General features: G+C 36.3%; 1 protein-coding gene across 6 annotated transcripts in view; it reads right to left on the reverse strand.

Moving 5' to 3' along the window:
- Nucleotides 1-8,620: 8,620 nt before the first annotated feature.
- Nucleotides 8,621-21,789, reverse strand: part of ETV1 (ETS variant transcription factor 1) — a 92,201-nt gene continuing 79,032 nt past the window's right edge. For all 6 annotated transcript variants that reach the window (XM_042919188.1, XM_042919194.1, XM_042919183.1 and 3 more), the window contains 3 exons: nucleotides 21,152-21,321; nucleotides 16,618-16,719; nucleotides 8,621-11,613 (listed from right to left, as the gene is read on the reverse strand). In XM_042919188.1, coding sequence (XP_042775122.1) covers nucleotides 11,392-11,613; nucleotides 16,618-16,719; nucleotides 21,152-21,321 — 494 coding nt within the window. In that variant the 3' untranslated portion in view covers nucleotides 8,621-11,391. The remainder of the gene's footprint in view (nucleotides 11,614-16,617; nucleotides 16,720-21,151; nucleotides 21,322-21,789) is intronic.

A 21,789-nucleotide genomic window follows, 5' to 3' on the forward strand; every position in this document is an offset into this window, starting at 1 on the left:
ATATAGTGTCTCCCCCTCTCAGGATTTTAATTTTTACTAATGTGGATATGTCTATTTATTATCAGTTTTTGTTTTCCAGGTGGGTGTTTTTCCTGCCCTTCACCCAAGTATTTGTTCTCTTTTGCTACTTTCCTTAACAGATGTTATACATCCCCAGACAAATGCTATAGTTCCTTTGCCTTTGGACAATACCATATACATCTTGAGCCTTCACCATGAGCCCATGCCACTTTGCAGGCATTCTTTGATGCTATGATATGATTTCCCTCTGTACCTTCTTGCTATTGTAGACAAGGATGTTTCCCATGGGAAGACATTCAGTCTTCCAGAAGGGACTTTGGCATTGTATTCAGAAACTGATAAATCCTTTCCAATCTCATCTACTAGACCAGACATCATGTTACATCTCTTGGGTGAGGGCTGACGTTGTAAACTCATATGCGAACTGCTGTTTCTTGTCATCTTGTTGCATCCACTGGCATTACTGCTGAATGTTTCTCCTCTCTTAGTCACCTTGGTGCTTTGCATTGGACGTAAGCATTTCTCAGTTGTGCCAGGACACCACCGTCATTTTACTGGCCTCAATGCTTTTAGCAGTATTTCCCAATTTAGTATCAACAACTGTGATTTTCATTGGAATGCTTCTACTCCTTTCTATTTATTTCATTAGGTATCGTATTCGACTTGCACTACGGCGGCAGTATCTATCATGATGGCAACACGCCATGGTAGAATTCGAGTCTCCTGAACACTGAAGAGTCAGGGAACGAAGAGAGCTTGTGCTGTCCACTTGGTAGATCTTTCATTGAAGTCCAAGTGGATTGGATGACAAACGAACTGGCTTGTCCTCACACACAGAAAAAGATCAAAGAACAGCATCATGATGAAACTTAGAGCCTTAAGTGAATTAAACAATCCAGGTTGTAAGTAACTATTTTCAAAAGGGTCGACAATGTTTGAGGCCACATCTATTCTCTCCTCCCTTAAATCTCAATTGATTGTATATATTGTCTGAAATCATGGGGTATACTCTGAATCTTTTATTTCATTTCTTTTCATCAAGCCCGAGAAAGCTGTGCGAATGTTAATATGAACTGAATAAATCCTGTGATCACTGTAGCACCTTATAATGATGTGTTCCCAAACTGCCATATCACGGTTGATTATTGCTTCTTTTTCTTTGCAATCCTTCATTTAATTTCCACTCCTTACACCGGTGTTAATATTCTGACTATTTGAATTCACTTTTGACTTCATGAGATGCTGTATCAAATGTTTTGCTAAAATCCAAACGTATTCCATCTCCCACATTGCAGTCATCCACTAATCTTGTAATTCAATAAAAAAAGCAATCAGATTTGTTTGGCATGATTTGTTCTGTGTAAACCCATGCTGCTTATTGCTCAATAGTGCTTAAATGATAAGTAGTGCTCAACGCAAATTTCCTCATCTAACTTCTCATTTTAGCTCGGAAAAGTCTATAGTGTTTTTGTTCATGGATTTTCTCCTGGCACATTGCTAGTTCCTGGGTCTTAAACACCAGGGAACAGAGAGAACAAACTAGGTTTATGGTGGTACCATTTATCTTGTTTTGCCTTCCTATGTTTTTCCATTTGTTATCCCTACATTTTCATATCAGATTTTCATTAAATTTATTATGTGAGTAATCCCTTTATTCCCATTTTCCTAGAACATCTTTTTAGTACTTGGTAATTGGTGGAGGGACAAGAACACTGAGAGTAAAATTTATTTCAAACATCTTTGAGAATAAAGAGCAATGCCTTGGTTCTATTTATGCAGTCTTTATCCAGATTAGTCATGTAATATAAGAAAGATAGAGTTGCAATTTATCTCTTAAGTCTGAATCTCACACTTAATGGATGATAATTATTTAATTTTGATGGATTCTTTAGTTTTCACTTGACCATAATTTAAATCACTGTTACGGGTTGAATTGTGGCCTCCCTCCTAAAAAGAGGCACATGGAGTGCTAACTGCAGGGCTTTGGAATGTGATCTTATTTGGAGATAGGATTTGTACAGGGGTGAATGAAACTGAGGTCATTATGGTGAGCCCTAATTGAATATGACTGACATCCTTCTGAAAAGCAGAAATTGGACAAAGGGGTAGAATCACAGGGAAGACAATGTGAAGAGACACAGGGGGGAAAGGCCAACCATAAGCCAAGGAGAGAGTCCTGGGACAGATCCAGCCCTCTGAAGGTACCAACCCTGCCAGCACCTCGATTTTAAACTTGTAGTCTTCAGATCTGAGACAACATTTCTGCTGCTTAAACCCTCCTGTTTGTGCTCTTTGGTACAGCAGTCCTAGCAAACTAACCGAGTACTTGTCCTATAAGCATATTGTTTAGTTTTCATCATTAGTCCTCTTAGATTATACTCTTCAAGGGTTGAGTATTTCCATTTCTTGGTAATCACAGCTTTTATGCCAATGTACCACGTGAGCAAGCTTTAAGGTCCTGTAGGAATCAAAGCATTTTTGAAGGAAAGGGAAGAACAAAAAGGACATTCTATATTCAGCAGTTTCCCATTCTGAAGATGAACGATAACATTATTTTTAGGGACTGTGAAAAAGACCAGACACCCAGCAGGCAATTCTGATTCTTTTTAAGTTGCTGGTGACTTGGGAATTATTTCTCATCCATTGTACAGGGGCTGATGGGGCTGTAAGAAAGACGCCGTGCCCTTTTACAGGCAAGGAGTAAGGACCCAAACGAAGGGCCAACTCTTGGGTTTTCTCTCCTGGGCTCCTGAATCTTAAAGTGATGCAAGAATGGGAGGATAGTTGATAATAATTGATTTCAGTAAGGGCGACCTCAACAGATTTATCATTATTTCTTGCCACTATAACTTTTTTAAATCTCAGTTATCATATCCATCAGTTTTGCCATCTTACTATGCTTCTACTAAGTTCCTTTTCCACTTACAACACGTAGAGTCACAGTGCATTCATTTTCATGACATATCTAAAATTCATAAAGAATAAAATCTCTCCAGTTCAGCCACACAGACACCCAGATAGATCCCTAGGTCCCTGATGCTTATAAACTTCCACCATTCCCTGGATGATAAAATAGAAGATACAGGAATATAAAAAATAAATGTTTTGATACATATTATGAGTCACCACAGGTCTGAGGAAGGAGGAGGTGAACTTCATCGGGTCCAAGAAAGATTCCCTGTTAAGTAGATGTGTCCTGGAGGGATGGTTTGATGATTCAGTCACCAAATGTCATCATGGGAAGCAACCCAAAGAGAGCATTACAATCAGGCTTTCTGATATAGAGTGGAGTTATAAAGAATGAATTTATTTTCCAAGGTTTGAGAGTGAAAAAGTGGGCATTGTTAATATGCAAGGGCAATAGGTGAGTTGTGCCCATCCAACAAGGACTATCCTAGTACCCCAACGGTACTTAGGCAGGTATCAACCTATGAGCTCTCTGCTATAAAATAGTCATTGCCACTACAATTATGAGATGGAATGCATCAAAGACTGGAAATAACTCAGTGTTAGAAGGATTCTTTACTCCTGTCTATTGACCTTTTTAAGCATCAGTGGTAGGATGGGGTCAAGGGGCCAGTTATCAGGGTGGGTACCAAGAGAGTTACAGTGTCTACAAGATGGGGCCTCTTGGCTTTGAAAAACGCCTAATCAGTGGTTATTGTTGGAATGATTAAACCACCAACCAAAAGTAACACAATAAGCCCTTCATAACATGGTGAGGAATCCCAGTATGTACATGTATGCAGCAAGTGTACATTTGATAAATGCTTTTAATCAAGATGTTCAGGATCAAAGCAGTCCAGAAGCTAATGAGTCAATATTCTGCTCTGCCTTGATTTATAAATTTTCAACATTCTCCTGCATAATGGGCCACATAAACTTACATTTGGTGATTAATTAAATGCTTCTTTTTATGGTAATAGGCATGATTGAACTTGTATCCTTATTATATTTGAATAAAATTATCCCTGCTTTCCACTCTACCTAGCATTCTTAAGGCTACTTCTTTACCATACTTCTTTTGCAGAGTCTGGGCACTAAATAATAGATTATTTTAGCCTCACTGATATAGCACATAATTCTCTAAGTGTATGTTAGATTTACATGGGTTAGTCTTATTTAGTTTGAGGACAGGGATTGTATTTTAGATTTATTATATATTCCATATAGTTTACCTATGGAATGGCACATTTAGTTTGAATGCAGAAAATACACAATCAATTGATTTATAGCAGTGTTTACTACCAATTTGTGGAAGATTCGTATTTGGGGATTTTGAGAGATTAAATCAATGGATTTCCAAACATAGAACAAATTGAAATGAATCATCTCAAGTCTGTTCTAATATGAATGAATTAATATTCAGCCAGTGAATAAATCAGTGTGCGATGTACTTCTCTTTGGGGATCTAAATTATCCAAACATTTATTTTCATTTTTCTCCTTGTTTTGATTTTAGAAATACTGCCTGAGGGTTTCTGCATAATGACAATTTTTTGTGAAACTAAGTAAACAGTAAATTGTGGGGAAGAAGTCATTTTTCAGTTGACTCTATTTCATAATTTTCTTGATACTGAATTTCAGTGGTAAGTATGCAAAATAATCAGAATGGCAATTTTATGTGCTGTTTGTAACATTTACTATTAAGATCTTCATGAAACAAGTAACAATCAACAAAGAAAATTAGAATTATCACATTTGGGCCTAGTATTATGTAGCTGAGAAAAAAATAATATAATCTCATCTCTTCACATGTGATCCTCTCAGTAACGAAGCAGAAGTTTACTCCGCAAGTGAATGATTCTAAACAAATCACCTTAATCTGTAAATGACAGAGTACCAAATTGCAAGGAATAGATTTTTGTAAGGAATCTATTACAAGAAATTTGGAAAGTCAGAGAGAAATACTCTATTTCTTTTAATTTAGAACGTTATTAGTGTCGGGGCACCTGGGTGGCTCAATCGGTGGGCGCCCGACTTCGGCTCAGGTCATGATATTGCGGTCCGTGAGTTCGAGCCCTACTTTGGGCTCTGTGCTGACAGCTCAAAGCCTGGAGCCTGCTTTGGATTCTGTGTGTGTGTGTGTGTGTGTGTGTGTCTCTCTCTGCCCTCCCTCCCCCACACACACTCTGTCTTTCTCTCTCTCAAAAATAAACATTAAAAATTTTTTAAATAGTTAAAATGGCAAGTTTTATGTTATATACATATTACTACATTTTTAAAATAGAAAAATTAAAGTATTTAATGTTTATGATTACTTCTTTAAAGTTTATTTTGAGAGAGAAAGCACAAGTGGGAGAGGGGCAGAGAGCGAGGGAGAGAGAGAATCCTCACAGGCTCCATACTACCAGCAGAGTCCCACTCCGGGCTTAAACTCATAAACCAAGAGATCATGACCTGAGCCAAAGTTGGATGCTTAACCGAGTCAGCCAGGTGTCCCAATATTTGTGATTGCTTTTAAGTATAAAGTAAAATATTTCTGTAGTATCAAAAGTAGGATAGCATTTTAGACGCAGTTTGAAAACTAGTGTTACACGCATTGTCTTTTTTTCTTCCCTATTTTTTTTCTCACTACATTTTTCTTCTGACAGTTAAACTGACGTTAAAACTATAGGACATATACTTTTACTAGCTATTCAGGAAATTAAAATGTATAGAAAATGTCATAGTTCACTTTGCAGTAAGGTGACATTATTACAAATTAAGATTTCTTTATAAAATACTTTCTATGCTTTCAGTTCTACTTTCTAATTTAAAAATCTGTCTGTTGCTCCTGCTGAATCATGTAAATTCAGATTTACTGTGCCTTAAAAGTTTTCTGGAAAATCTATTACTTTCACAAGTCATGTCTAAGAGCATAAATCATGGGGGCAGTGTTTACAACTTTCTGATGAATTTGATCAGTACATCTGTCTCCTTTGGGAACATTAAACTGTACCCTTCTCTGGTAGAAAAACGAAAACAAAAACAAAGTGGTACTTCATTTTGATTCTGAAATGCTTAAAGACTCGGGGCGGGGGGGAATCACCATTTGATGTTGCTGCTGTTTAAATAGCACTTGATTTCTTTTCCAGATTTTTCTATAGAGACTATTCAAAAATGGTTAAAGAAATGCTTTAAGTAAGACCATATTTCAGCAAAATGGGAATCATCGTTACGTACATTTTTAAGTCATTAGAAATTTAAATCAAGAAAGTAGCCAGGCCCAAGTTACAGAAAAGAGTTGATGAATTTGACTGTGATCACATGACATCTTGACATGACATTTTTGTTTTGCCGGGAGCCTCAGCTTCCCCTCAATAAGACCCATGAGTGACACAGGCAGTGCTGTATGTCATGCATACCCATTGGTTGGCACATGGGAATCACTAAAATAATTCAGAGAGTTCCCGTCCCCAAATTTCTTTCTGATACAGTTGCTGAGAGGATTAAGTGAAATAATGTATTAAAAGAGATTAGAACACAAAATTAGAAAACCATTGATCAGGTGTCCTGGGAACTAAGTTACCATAAAGAGAATAATACATGGGAAGTAGTGGAAGGACAGCAAAGAGGTTACTCAAGTGCTTGGTCATACATGAAATGATTAAAATGATTCAGATGTGCCAAAATTTGGATGTGTCAAAAATTTAGATGTTCCGCCCTCCAGTTTTAGATGTGCCACCTTCCAGAGTGATCACGATCATGCTTTCAATTTCTGGGCTTTTATTTTAGATTTAAATTTTAAGCATATTTAATTTTCTATCATCACAAATTTCATAGCATGTTTTCTCAAACTGTAAGTATAATTTCAATACATCCACGTTAATTAAAAATGTCTTCCTCATAGAAACATAATGTTAGAATGGAAGTACATAAGAATATTAGGGTCTACTTGCAAAATAAAAACAAAACAAAAACAAAAAAAACCCACAAGATGCTACCTTACATATGAATTCATAAGCCATAGCTATTGTGTATGTAATTGAACATTCTAAAGTCATCATTACTTCTATAAAGGTACCCACTAGTCCACTCTCTTCTTAAACTGTATTTTCCCATAAATTGTTTTTTTAATAAATCCTTCTAAATGTATCTCACGTTTAAAAAAAATTAAGCCCTACAAGTATTAGTTGTGTTCTGAGTAAACTGGGTCAAATTCTTCAGCATGATGTCCAACACTGATATTTTATGGAATGTTGGCTGTTACGGAATTCTCACAATTGCTTAATTGTTCATTTGCCTCCTTTAATCTCCTTCTATTATTTTTACCTGGATCTCTATTTTTTTTACAACAGTATTTTCCCCTTCTTCCTCTCAAACAGCACTGGAAAATAGCTCATGCACTTATTTTTAAATTGTACTTCTTCTAAGATATCAAGTATAAACATTCAAATGGCCTTCTCCTCTGCAATGTTTTGTCATTATAAGCTCTTAAAACATTGCCTGATTGACAAAGGAGCTCATTTTAGAAATTCCCATGATCTGCTTAAATGCTATAAAAGTGGGTAGATTTCTTTCCTTGTCATATGAAGACAAGGTGACTCACATTTTAGAACTGTTCTTCTGAGTAACAGACATATTCTAAAATTCTTAATAAATAGTAATCCCTGGCAGATGTTAAGAGCATATAGTAACCACTCATACCAGCACAAAAAGAAATTTATTTAAAAAATATATAATCTGGCTTGGACGACAGAATTAACTGTGCTACTACGCTGTACTTAACACACCTTATCGCTCATCACATAATATTTACACAAGGGGTTATAAAGTCATGTCATCGTTTGATGCGATTACTAGATCCTTTATTGGAATAGGTGAACTTTAATAGAATGTTTTCAGTACCATTTATGCAGAGTATAGTAAAACTATTTCAATGGTAAACAAAAATGCTTTTCAGTAACTTCTCACCCTATCTCCATCAACACAACTTTTGTCTAGAGGTAAATCAATCAGTATTTTGACCAGAGCGTCTTCATCTAGGTGATGGGCTAAATAACAGCACCCTCCCCACAACCCTCCACCTCCATGTCCTGATCTGGGAAGCTGTGAATGAAACAGGCAAAAGGGCCTTCAAAGATGTGACAAAGGAAAGATCTTGAGATGGAGAAATCATCCTGGGTTATCTGCGAGGACCTTAAATACAATCCTCAGTGTCCTTAGAAGAGGCAGGTTGAGGAATATTTGACTTCAGTACAAAGAGGGACATGACGACAGAAACAAAGACTGGAGTGCTGAAGCCAGGAGCCGGGACTCAGAAATGTCAGTAGCCTCTAAAAGTAGAAGCTAGAATGGGATTCTCTCCTGGAACCTTCGAAAGAATCCCTACATGCGCACCTTGATTTTAGCACCTTTAGGCTCATTTTGGACTTTTGATCTTCAGGACTATAAAAGGATATATTTGTGTAGCTTTGAACCATTACCTTTGTTAGGGCAGCCACAAGAAATTAAAACTATCTATAGAAAGAAGATTCAAATAAATTACCTCCAAGACCCACGCATGATTTCAGAAAACTGTTGCGCACTGCTAGCTTTGTGGACTTTTATTTTTCAGTATTTTTCAGAGGCATAACTTAAGAAAAGTCATTTTTCATTATTTAGGATGTACCGTTCTTGGTTGTAATGTCTGTTGGGTAATAGCATATCATCACTGAGAGGCAGCAAAATTAGGGGAGAGATTTCTTTTAGTTTATTTTACCAAGTTGAAGGAAAATGTTATATTTTTAAAGGATTTCTAATAGCCAATTCAATTAGAAATTCAAAACACAAGAATCTCGCAGAAATCAGCTGCCAGATTTATTAATCTATCTGAAAATAAAAACACAAGCAAACAAAAAGAATAAAAACAGAACTTAAAAAAAAAAAAGAACTTGAGATACATTTCCCAAAAGAGTTTATAATGCAACGTTTGAACCCTTCTGTACTGGAAATATTCTTAATGTTAACAGGCCAATTACTCATTTTGTTTTGTGAGTCACTACCTTAAGCAGAAAAATAGTTTGGCCTTAAATATTATATAATTAATACCAGTTCTTCCTTTGATCCATTAAGATAACTCATAGCCCAATCCTTCCCCAATGGGAAATTAGAACTAGATATTAAAAAGAGAAAAGATCAAGGAAAAAAAGAAAAGGAGAAAGAAAGAAAAAGAATCCTCAATACAATTTCATTTAGATGCTATTTTAAAGACCCACTTTTAATTTCTCCTTCAATTTCTCCAAATACGTTAATACTCTTTCCAATAAATCTTTAGCTGAATATTTTAAAATTTGTTTTTATTCTAAGTGCTGTAAATGGCCACATGAGCATAGTAGGGGGAAAAAAGTTCTCATTTTTAAGGCATACTTATTAACCCATAATGGGCCTAATGATATATAATGTATAGGCAGAACAATCATTGAAATCACAGGTTACATACATACAATGAAATTAAAATAGATCTTTTTGTAGGATTAAGTGTGACTAGTATTGATCACTGTATATGGGTTTCCCAATAGCTGTTCAATTTAGATATATGAGCTGTGATCTGTGCCATTTTGGAAAATGGGTAGCCGAGAAATCATCTTTCAACAATCTTTCCTGTGTTCACCAAGAAATGCTTTTATAGGTTCATTTTGGCTTTGTGTTTTGGATTTTTTTTTTAACATTTCATTATAGACTCTTAAAAAATGCTGTTCCTCTGGGATATTGATGGATTGAACAAAATTCATGCTTCTTGTCTGAATGGTTCAGCAAGCTTTTCAAGGATATTATAACACCATTTACTTTGTTTTTTTCCAAGGCGAATGAAACAACATATTCTGCTTTCAATATTTTCTCCAAATGCCAAACAAAAACAAAACAAAAACCTTTGAAACTTTAAATCTTTAAATCTTCTTTCAAACAATCCAAACACATTTACACAAGTGTCCAAAACAAGATGATGAATATCAGTGCCAGCACTATGTCATACAGCAACTTCCTCAGATCTTTGACAGTTTGTAAATAATTTTCTATTTCACCAAAAGTTACAAAAGTTCCACAGTTTCCCTTAGCAAGCTGAAGCTTACTCTTCATTTGTCAATGTGCATAAAAGCTGCTTATAGCATAGCATGGCATAAGCTATTTTTTAAGCAATAAATGGTTTGAGTCATCTATTTTGTCCTGAAATGCTATCTGTAGTTAACTGCATTGCTTATAAATGGTCATAGTAAATTCAGCATGAAAGAGAATATTACAGAAAAGACAGCAGCAGAAGCATTAGCATTATCTAATATTTATATATGTTATCAACATAACACAGCAGTAAAAGGTTTAAATGCATATCAACGGGTACCATGTCTAAAAATTACTATAGTACCTATTTAGTGTATTGGATATTTTTCTTAAGGAGTGCTTGCTGTATCTAGAACAGCATAATATGTGATTTAGTACAGTTAATTCTTATCGATTAAATAATGTCTTTTTATGTACTGAAGGAAGTGAGATAGATATTTTTTGCTTCATTGTGATCCTGGATTTAACATTTAAATGAAGATCTCAAAGGACCATGACATATCATTATTTAACTGAAACGGGCTTCAAAATATTTAAACGACATTATGATTTGTATCTAAACAGCAAGGTGGCACCAGATACATGTAATGCTACTGGCCTATGACTCAGTTTGGAGCCAGAGTCCAAAATTGTGCCCCTCATTTACCGTCATGGTGATCACTCAACTTCAGAGAGAATTACCCATTTTATGGTTATCCTCTGTGAGTCATATATAGAGCAAAACAAAACAAAAACAGCAAATGCAATCTCTAAATACCTTTTTACAACAGGTGCAAAACCAGTCATCTCTAACAATTAAACTGCCATTTACAGTAGGGTTTTTTTTTGTTTTTTGTTTTTTGTTTTTTTTTGTTTTTTTTGTTTGTTTGTTTTTGTTTTTGTACATCTTGCAGAGACTCAGAAATGAGGGGAAAATGCCCAAGGCAAATGGTCTCCAAGTGGATATTTACACAATGTGAATTAACTGTACCATAGATACCCAGAGAAAATGAACATTTTCTTATGTTGTTATGAAATCAAATAAACATGATATAGCTTCATCATACTTAAAACCTGTAGGACCCCATCCCAAGCCTAAGTAAAAAGTAATCCCCGTATTCCCCCACCCATTCACCCATTATCTTCCTGTTACACAGAATAAATGTTTAGATTACTCCCACCCACCCTCAAATAAAGTGCACAGTCCATGGCAGACCATAGAATAATGCAACAGGAAAGCCCCTTTTTGTGTATTATTATTTAAAAATAAAATACAAACAACAAAAATCAAAAATCGAAGAGCACTCAGAGATTCTCTGCATCCTGCAAAAGAGGAAACGCTTGAGCAGGCCCTGCTTCAGTGTCACTTGTGTTAATACACGTAGCCTTCATTGTAGGGATGGGGGTTGCAGCAGCCCCCTTCCGGCATGTAGGCCATGCCCTCGTCAAAGTGAGACAGAGGCACCGTGTCCTCTTCATTGATGTGACGTTCCATGTCTGTCTTCAGCAGTGGGCGCTGATTATCTGGAAAGGCCATGGAGAACAGGGCTTCTGGATCACACACAAATTTGTAGACATATCTCTCTCCAGCCACCTGATGAAAACACGGAAGAGAAAAACCCAGCCTTATGTATGGTGCAGGATGTTAACTGAACTTAGTGTGGCGATCATTTCATGATATATACAAGTAGTGAATCATTCTGTTTTACCCCTGAAACTGATGTAACACTATATGTCAATGGACCTCAAAAGAACTGCGATCTCTACCATCCCCAAATAGGAAAGAGCAGGGAAACAAAAGAATAAAAACTTGGTTTAATATACCAGAAAGGGTGCATAACCAAAAAAAAAAAAAAAAAGAAGGTCCTTACTTTGTAGAATAAATTACAGTCCAAAAGAGGGAAATGCGACCTTGAGTAATGATTGACTCTGAGTAATAATTACATTCATTCCAGGCACAGCTAGAAAGCTTAGCACTTTGCTTGTTTTAAATAAAAGGAAGCTTACATTGTTATTTGGGGGAGGGGTGGAAATCAATGATTTCATGCAGGCATCTCCCATTGAAATTTTTTTCCTTTGTTTTAAATGGTAATATCTTTATAAAATGACTGGATCTTTAAGGTGTAGTGTCTCCCTCTTAATATTACATTTTCTGAAATCGTAGAAAAACTAAACTTCTAAACCTTAAAAGAAAAATGTGTTGTGTTCCTAATAAGACTAGACTAGTGACTTGCTGATTCACAGTGAACTGGTTCTTTTTTCTTTTTCTTTTCTTCTTCTTTTTTTTCTTTTTTTGGCACTTGTGTATTCTGATGTAAAAGAAAAAGATGCATAGCCTTATTTAAATGAAAGATGGATCAAGAGGACAGCATTATCCTGGGTACATCACTTTAAAAATGAAGGCAAGTTGCATTAGACAGAAGTTAAGGATGTGTGTAAAGTGTCAAATTGAAGTAAGAGGTGTAAAAAAGTGAAAGGAATTTAAAATATACAATGCATAGGGAGGAAATGAGAAAAAGAAATGTGACAGCTGCCTGAAATAAAGGAGAAGTAGCATAATTTGTAGGGAATGACATGTACCAAACTTAAATTTTGAAGAATAATGTTTCTCTAGGAAATTATAAACAATAATGAAGTGAAACACATATGTACCCCCACCTCCATTAACAGACAAAACTGAGGTTCTCAAAAAACCAGGAGTGGGTTGTGGGATAGAGGGTGGAGGGGGTGTGTGCATGAATACAGTTCTTTGCGTTGACATTGACAGTACCTTTTCGTATGTGTGCAGAGATTAGTAGTTTTAGAAAGGTGAGAATTACTCAGTACCTCTGGGTTCCTATGTATCAAAAAGGCACTGCTATTTGCTTTGTGATGCAGGAGAAGAGTAAGTTCATGGTTTAGAAACTATCTGTATGTCTGGAAAAAGCGAATCAACTACCAAAGAGCGCTAGTGTTCTGGACTCAAGATTTAGAACATTTTTTTGTCCTGGATTTTTTTAGCTTGTAAAAGGAACCAATTTAGAGAATCCAAATAATCTGAATATTCTTAGGTATGAAAAGAGTGAACACTTCGTTTTTATAAATTTGGACATGTTTCTTAATCTGCTCTCATTTTCCCCTTTCTTTTGTGAAATAAAGGTGGGAACGGCTCCTATGGAAAGCCTCTTATAAAATCAAGATGGAAGTTTCTAGTACATTGCATAGCAAACAGAGGAGCTGAAATAAATTATTTTAGGCCCTTATAAGAAAGAAACTAAGTTCATAAAGGTGGAATTGCCATAAATATATAAACAGGCAATATCAGAAACAAAGCTAAGATATGAAATCCTTGTTTTCTTTTTTTTTTTTTTTCTTTATTCAAAGCATCTTGAGGAAAATAAATAAATAAATGGCCTGCATACCTCAAAGCATTCAATAACCTTCTTTGTTTTGTTTGGAGCTTCAGAAAAAGAGGTATTTGCTTTAGGCTACTGGTAGCTTTTTTATCCAACCTGTTGCTATTGGTTATAATTAGAAATGATTTGATAAATCACCATGGGGAATTAAAATGTACAACATGCAATCAAGATTATAAAACCTCTTAAGGAGACTGCCTTGACTCATTGCTTCCTGCTATTTTTCTTATGAAAAACATTTTTGGAGCTACCACTATATTTATCGGACTATGTTAGATGCCACAGAGTTTAGAACAAAGGCTGATAACTACCAAGGGAAATAATGTCTTTTATTAGTAGTAATACAATTACAATGTAGAAAATGCTGCACATTAAGTATACCCAAACTGCAAAGCTGAGATATACAGAACATGAATTTTATAGGAGATGAATTAGAGTTAAGTAAGGAAGTATCTTTTGAACTGTGCTTTGAAAGACTACACATTTAAATTATGTGTTAATTTTTAAAATCGTAGAAGTAACACAGAGAAACTAGAGGAAAACTAAAAACTACACATTAAACCAAAAGAAATAATGATTTATCATTATAACATCAAGAAATAACCACTGTTCAAATTTTTCCACATATTTGTCTAGGCATTTCTGTTTTGAAATAGAAGTGAACACATGTATGTACAGTCTAAAAGCCATACCCCACCCTTTCTTCTTTCACAACTACTGAAATAATCAGGATTTTTTTATATGTTTAGATCCATTTGATTATTTTTATTTTCTAAACTTTCCATTTTATTTTCCTTGACATACACCACATACATACATAATTTTAAGTTTATATGATCTGAAAAGAAACCAGAGTATCAGAATTTTAAGTTTCTAAACAAGTGTGGTCATATAAACATTTTTCCACTACACCCTGAAATATAAAATTCTATAACACACTTTTTTTTTTTAAGGACAGCATAATTTTTCTGAGTGACTCTGTTAAAATTTACTTAACCATTAGACTGATACAGACGTTAGGTAAAAATCAGAAGGCAAGGCACTCTATAAAGAGGGGACCATATCGGTGAAGTAATGAGGGGGGTCACAGGCGTATCAAATAGCAGCAAAGAGAATCACTCAACACATATGAGGAAAAAGATTAAACATGTCTGTAAAAACTGTAAACAGCCTTCATTTATGTGCTGGCTACAAGGAGACCTCAATTTTGCATATTTCACCATTAAACACCCTATGCTTTCTCACATTGCACGGCAACACCCCAAAAGGTATGTCATAGAAACCACAGAATTTTGCTACCCTCTACTAGCTGATAAACAGTTGCAAACAATTTCTTCTGGCAATTACATCCCAACAGGGAAAAATGTGAGGAGCAACACTATTTTAATCTGTATTTTAGTACCTATGCCATAATTTGATTATTTGATAGCATCTTGTCTTATCGATCTATTAAAATAAGAGGTAAACACACGGTGTATGTGATCATCGGATAAATAAACAGGCACATGGAATGGTGATATTAGTAATAAGAATCACGTTTGAACACCCTTGAGAATAATTAAGACCTGGCGTGACATCCTGGAGATACCCTGTCAAACACTACGTCTAAAAGCTGAGGTGTAACTAGACACCTTCTCCTTTTAACTCTCTGTGAATGCTCTCTTTAATAAGAGACTTCATGGTCAAGACACAGAAGCCAAATGTGTCTCAGCTCCCACTGGTTTCAGGGTGTGAGTGGTATTCAGAGCCACCTTTCGCTGAAGACTTCTCCTGTGCCAGGTACCACGCAACGATCTCGGGTACCTTATTTCATTTAATCATGAGAACAACTTCAGGAAGTAAAAACACCACCATTTAGCAGAAGAACCTGTTCAAAAAGGTGACCCGCTGAGAAGTCAGCATGTAAACCCGACTGCATTCTCTCTTTCGCTGTGCACCACTGCCCAGGACTGGGGAGCACCTGCTGCACCAGCCCACGTGATATGCTGGGACTAGGGACTTGGTGAGGAAAATGAAAGGGTCTCGCTGCAGGTGGGAAGGGCAGGTGAGAGGAAGGGAGGAATAAAAAAAGACCCTACGGTTGAGATGGAGAACACAGGGGAGCAGGTAGTAATAGGTTATATATCTTGAAGGCAAGATTCAGGGAAATAGGACATGAGAAATGGATTCAGCCTTATCTTTCAAGGATCTTGGGCACTCTAACTTCTGAGCTGGTGAACTCCAGAGCACCAATTCCCTTTGGTCTAAAAACTCAGTGATGCTGTTCCCTCTGTTCCAGTATGTTACATGTAGCAAGTGGTTGAGTTTTCTTGGCGTAAATATAGTGGTATAAAAAATATGCCACAGTGCAGAATATATAGCTATGTTTGTGTCACCCAAATGAACAAAGGACGCATAATAAGACAGTAATGTTCACAAAGGATAAATCATAAACTTGGTTCACAGTCTACACAACTGGAATGAATACACATGCAAGGCTGAAAGATGTAATAATCACAAGTATTCAATGTTTTATCTTTATTCATCGGTTCATTCCCTTCTTCAAAAATTTTACAATCTCTTCTTCATGCACTTGGCTTGTTTTATCTTACTCTTTTTTTTAAAGCCACTTTCAAATACTAAGAGAAGCTCACTTGAAATGAAATAAAATATATATAACTTCATTCACCAATGAAATAGTATCAATATTTATTTTTAATAAATGGTTTAGGATTCTAAGCTGTCACATGCTGAAACCAGGCAAGATCTCAGACAAGAAGAGAAGATTTTTCAGGACAAGAAATTCTCTGAATGTTTCTTAAGGATAAGAACAAGGAGGGAAAAAGTAAGCATTCAGTTTGTATTGGAAACTATAAACAACAGCATTTCCAAATTATATAATTGTGGGGAATGTAGTGGACTACCGAAAACTTCTGGGAAGATATACATGAATATTAGTACTGCAACAACATTTTTTACCAAATACGGTAAAGTTGGGAATGCCAGAAAGTCTACTAGTGTCTATATGATATTATTACACCGGTCTCTAATGCCCAGGAATTTATAAATAAAAAGGCTTGTAATACCAAAACCAAGAGCTAAGCATATGTTAAAATGAGTGAAAACCTTGCTTCAGCAATGCAATGATATGTGGCTTTTAAAGTACGACATGCAGATTAATGTGCAACATTTCAATGAATTTTAATGCTGTTTTAGCTGCTCACCTTTTGCATGATTCCTTTCTCATAATAATAGCGAAGCGAACGGCTTAGTTTATCATAGTTCATAGCTGGCCTGTTTTTCTGAATGCCCCAACGCCGGGCCACCTGCCACCAAAACAGAATGACATTGTAGTGTTAAGAACTGCCTTATCAAGATATTTCATAAAACATTAGTGAATTAATCAATTACTTCCAAACCTTCCAAAACACATCCAAATTAAAGACCTAAGTAAAGAGGCAAAATCATGATCTGAATTTTCCTGTGTCCTGGTTTGCTTTTAAACCAGGCATGCAGCGCAGTGATCATTCTGAAACTTCACAATAGAATTCTTTGTCACTATTGTTTTGGATACAAAATTAAATGGAAATAAGGGGATGTGTTTACAATGGGAACGAACAGGCTGCAATTCACCAAGATGAGGCAAGTTTCCCATCCTGAGATATATGGCCTGTTTTTTCCCTCTTAGTTTTTCAGATAAAACCCATAGATCAAGAACAGCTTAGTGATCTCTTTGTAAAGGTGTTTTTCGAGGTTGTGATAAACTAAAGGAAAAAATACCCTGTTTGATACCAAATAAAAGAGTGAACAAGTGGCATTTTGTGTGGAGCAGAGGAAACACTATACAAATTCATAATCTGAACTGCAAATAATTTTTATTGCCTGAAGCAGCATCAGAATAAAACTGTAACCAATACTAAACTGGCAAATTAGGCATTCACTTAGACAACAGTAATTGCATACTAAAAATAAGAAGGAAGTGGAAAAGGTCACCATGTACACAAGTCCACAAACAAAAATCTCTAAAGCAGAATGTCCACTTTGTTGTTTAGTGAAAAATCTCAGAACTTTTTATAATGTGGCTTTGGAGGAGCAACTTATGTGGCAGAGGAGAGGTTTTCAAGAAAAGCCCCTTCTTCAATGTATATGCCTCCCCCGCGTCACCACCGCCTTGGGCTGGCTGACGCATTATACTGAAGAGCGTAGCCTGCTTTTTCTACCCCAGCTACAACCATGTTCTCGTTAATTTCCATATTTTATTAGTCTGAGCAGATACTGCAGCTGTCATGCATACCTAGGCGACCCCAAGAGAGCATTAGCTAATAGAGTTAGTGTTTTCCTTCATTTCTATGAAATTCCAAGTTGTTGCTGGGTCCCATACACGAAAATAGAACGCTTTTCAGGGAGATCATAATGTCTTTCTCCATTTTATTAGCAATAGGCTTTCCTCAGGGTTTGTTTTTTTTTTTTTCCTTCCTTTTAAAAATACTGATCCTTGCTATCTTCTACCTCCTTAATTTGTATTCCCTGAATAAACATACGATGTAATTTAGCCACATGCATCCCTCTACTTTTTTAAGAGCAGAGAAATGTGATGTAACTGGGACATGATGACATATCCAAGTGGTCATCACAGCAGGTACACCTTAATTTTCCGAAGATCAACTTTATTTTAATGCAAGTGTTCTAAGCAGTAGTGAAATGGGAGGGTGGCAGTAAGAAATGAAATCAACGCTTTCTAAATAAAATGCCTTTTAAAAACCAAATAATGAACATCAGCAAATCTTTAAGAGATTTGGCAAGTGAACAGCATGCAAACCTGAAAAGGACATGAAAACTACTTTTTTCTTTTTTTTTAAATATATATATATATATATTTTTTTTTTTTTTCTTTTTTAAATATAATTTATTGTCAAGTTGGCTAACATGCAGTGTATACAGTGTGCTCTTGGTTTTGGGGGTAGATTCCCATGATTCATCACTTACATACAACACCCAGTGCTCATCCCAACAAGTGCCCTCCTCAGTGCCCATCCCCCACTTTCCCCTCTCCCGTACCCTCCCATCAGCCCTCAGTTTGTTCTCTGTATTTAAGAGTGTCTTCTTGTTTGACTCTCTCCCTGTTTGTTAACTATGTGAAAATAAAGTATTAATATTTCCTTAAATTAAACAACAACCTCTGAATAGTTTTTCATTTACAAATGCTTCTCATGAAGAAACTCACCAGGATGTCCCTAGAAAGTAAAAAAAACTTGCAACCAACTTTAAGACAACACAGTGGAAGTCTTTAGGGGGAGAAAGATGATTTTTTTGATACCATAAGCAGAGTCTGATTTTGAGGATGCCTGGTAATTCTCAGCACAAGTGGGTATTAGTAGGTATTTTAAAACAGTAAAATTTATTCTTAGAGATGTTTTCTTAAAATTTTGTGATGTTTATTCATTTTTGAGAGACAGAGAGAGACAGGGCATGAGCAGAAGAAAGGCAGAGAGAGAAGGAGACACAGAATCTGAAGCAGTCTCCACACAGACCCACAAACCATGAGATCGTGACCTGAGCCAAAGTCAGATGCTTAACCGACTGAGCCACCCAGGTGCCCCGATTCTTAGAGATGTTTTAACTGACTCAGTGTCACATTCATCAAGAGAAGTGCCACATACCAATATGCCTATGAGACGCAGATGAGTTATGCAAGATGAACAAGTTCTAGAGATCTACTCTACCACGGTGTGCCCACAGTTAACAGTACTATATTTTAGGCACAGGTAGAAGGAAATAACTGTTCGATGTAAATTCCTATCGCACGTACTCAGTTCTCCGATGAACCAACTCTTGCAGTGATTATTAACATGTTCGATGAGGTGAACAGCACACACTTCCATCACGTTAAAGGGCTTTCAAGTTACTTTACATTAAGTGTTTCTAGTCTCAGTTTGTTAGTGCTTCACATTTTTATGGTTCTTTAGCTTACATCATTTAAGTACATCTACATAAAAATGAATTTAGTTTGAAAGCCAAAGTAAGCTTGATACACACTACGGAAATTCAAACACCCAAACATTTAGGCCATACTAGACAATGGATATTTTCAAATTCTGAAATCTGTGTGTTTGGTGTAGGGCAATGGAGATGCAAAGCTAACCCGGCAAGCACTAGTTATAATCTGAAGTAGATTTATAATTATGCTAACCAGCTCCTGTTATTTCAAACTTCTTTTAATACATATTTGAATCAGATAATCTCTTAAATAAGAAAGGTAACTTATCTTCTGGATATCAAACTACGACATGTTATCTGATTATAAATGAATACCTGGTTTCAAAGGGCAGAAAATTTAAGATGTATAGGCCCATTATCCTAGGTTGTAGATATTTGGTCTATGAGAAACTAATCACTTGGGTTCAAAAATAGCTGGATATTGGGGCGCCTGGGTAGCTCAGTCGGTTAAGCGTCTGACTTCAGCTCAGGTCAGGATCTCGAGGTCCGTGAGTTCGAGCCCCGCGTCAGGCTCTGGGCTGATGGCTCAGAGCCTGGAGCCTGCTTCGATTCTGTGTCTCCCTCTCTCTCTGCCCCTCCCCCGTTCATGCTCTGTCTCTCTCTGTCCCAAAAATAAATAAACGTTAAAAAAAATTTTAAAAAAAATAGCTGGATATCTTACGAAATTTTTCAATCTTTCTGAGGTGTTTAAACCCTACAGCTAAAATGATCAGTCATAGGCATGTTAACTGAAAGTCTTCCATTGCTTTCTTGGCTAATGTAAACCAAAGTCAACTTCAAAAGTAGCAGAGAAAGCACCTTTAATAAGACACAAGCATTTCATACAAAAGTCACCTTTCTATAGAGGTCCAAAATGCAATTGGTGGGTTATGCCATAATAATTATAGTAGCTTTAAGTCTGAAACTAGACCTGGGGAGAATAAAACTTGAACTGAGACGTTTTTCCAGAAAACATTCCATCTGTCTGTGCACGGGGGCGACAGTAAGAAAGGTGAACAGGTAGTTGAAAGTGTGTTCCATTTATCCATATTATCTCTCTAGAATTCTCTCACTTTGGCAATTTCTTAGGTATTACGGTGACACTTTGTACTTAATCCCTACTTTCTCACGGGGTGTACACAGTCCGGCTGCCTAGGAAAGGTATCACCAAAAGTCAAAGAGAAGCAATGTCCCTACTAGGCCCGCATCTCTGAAGGAGTGAGCTCTTCCTACTGCAGCTCTTGTGGGCCTTTATCCCCCCACGGCAATTTCTCCCCCGCTCCCTCTGGCACATGACTTTGGTTTCTCAATGTCCCCCTCTGACCCCTTGACAAAATTAAGATTATCCAGATAACAAATGCTAATACTCAAGAACAATCCCTTCATGTGCAAAAGTAGTTGAACTTCAGATACACCCTCTCCTCCTCAAAAATCATCAAACATCCCCAATGTAGATGCTCTCTTAGAGACCTTCCCAAGCACTGCATTCTTGAATCAAGTCTTATGCCAACGATGCTCTGGCTAGTTTTCTTCATCAATTCCACAGGATGGTATTCAACTGGAAAAAGTGTGCAACATATTCATTTCTTAGTTTAAATGGATACATTTTTTTCCTTTGCCCACCTTCTAATTTAGAAGGTTTCCCTAAAGTTTTAAAAGTAAAAACAAACAAACAAACAAACAAACAAACAAACAAAAACGTTTTTGGCACACTGATCGAATATATGTTTCTTCAATATTATAACATATCTGGTTTTCCAAACAAAAATCTGTTAAACCCACCTCTTCGGGCTCAATCAGTTTAAATTCCATGCCTCGCCCAGTCCACGCAATGAAATGAGAATTTGAAGGGTCATCCAGAAGAGCTACCAAAAACTGCCAGAGCTGAAGTGACCCCCGCCGCTGGTACGTGGGGCCTTCCCGATACATGCCTGGCTCCTGTTTGATGTCTCCTAAATTAAAAAGGTTTTAAGTTTCGATTATTAGCAATATTATGACATTTATATAAAATTTACATTAAGTCAATCGCTAAAATGATTAAAACACAACCACTTTATGGGTGTCTGTGAAATGTAATGTTATTGCTAAACAAGGCTTTAAAACAATCAAAGGATTTGAAGTAAAGCGAGAATCTGTACAAACTCACAAACAACTATATATAACATATAAGGGTCAAAATAAATGCATACAGGTGCAGAATAAATCCACGGATGTCATTTACTTATAACATTTTTGTATAACCATCCTTTTGTTTTCATTCATTTATTTAAAAACCATACCGTCTAATCACACTTCTTTTTGCTTTTATTGCTAATGACATTATTCACTGCTCTAAGCAACACTGAAGAGGGAGTAATCAATTTTAAGCTCTGGGCACTTTATTTGTACAAATTAAATTCTGCAAACTATAATGTGTAATA

The sequence above is a fragment of the Panthera leo genome, chromosome A2 (genome assembly GCF_018350215.1).
Source record: "Panthera leo isolate Ple1 chromosome A2, P.leo_Ple1_pat1.1, whole genome shotgun sequence".
In the NCBI taxonomy this organism is placed as follows: Eukaryota; Metazoa; Chordata; class Mammalia; order Carnivora; family Felidae; genus Panthera; species Panthera leo.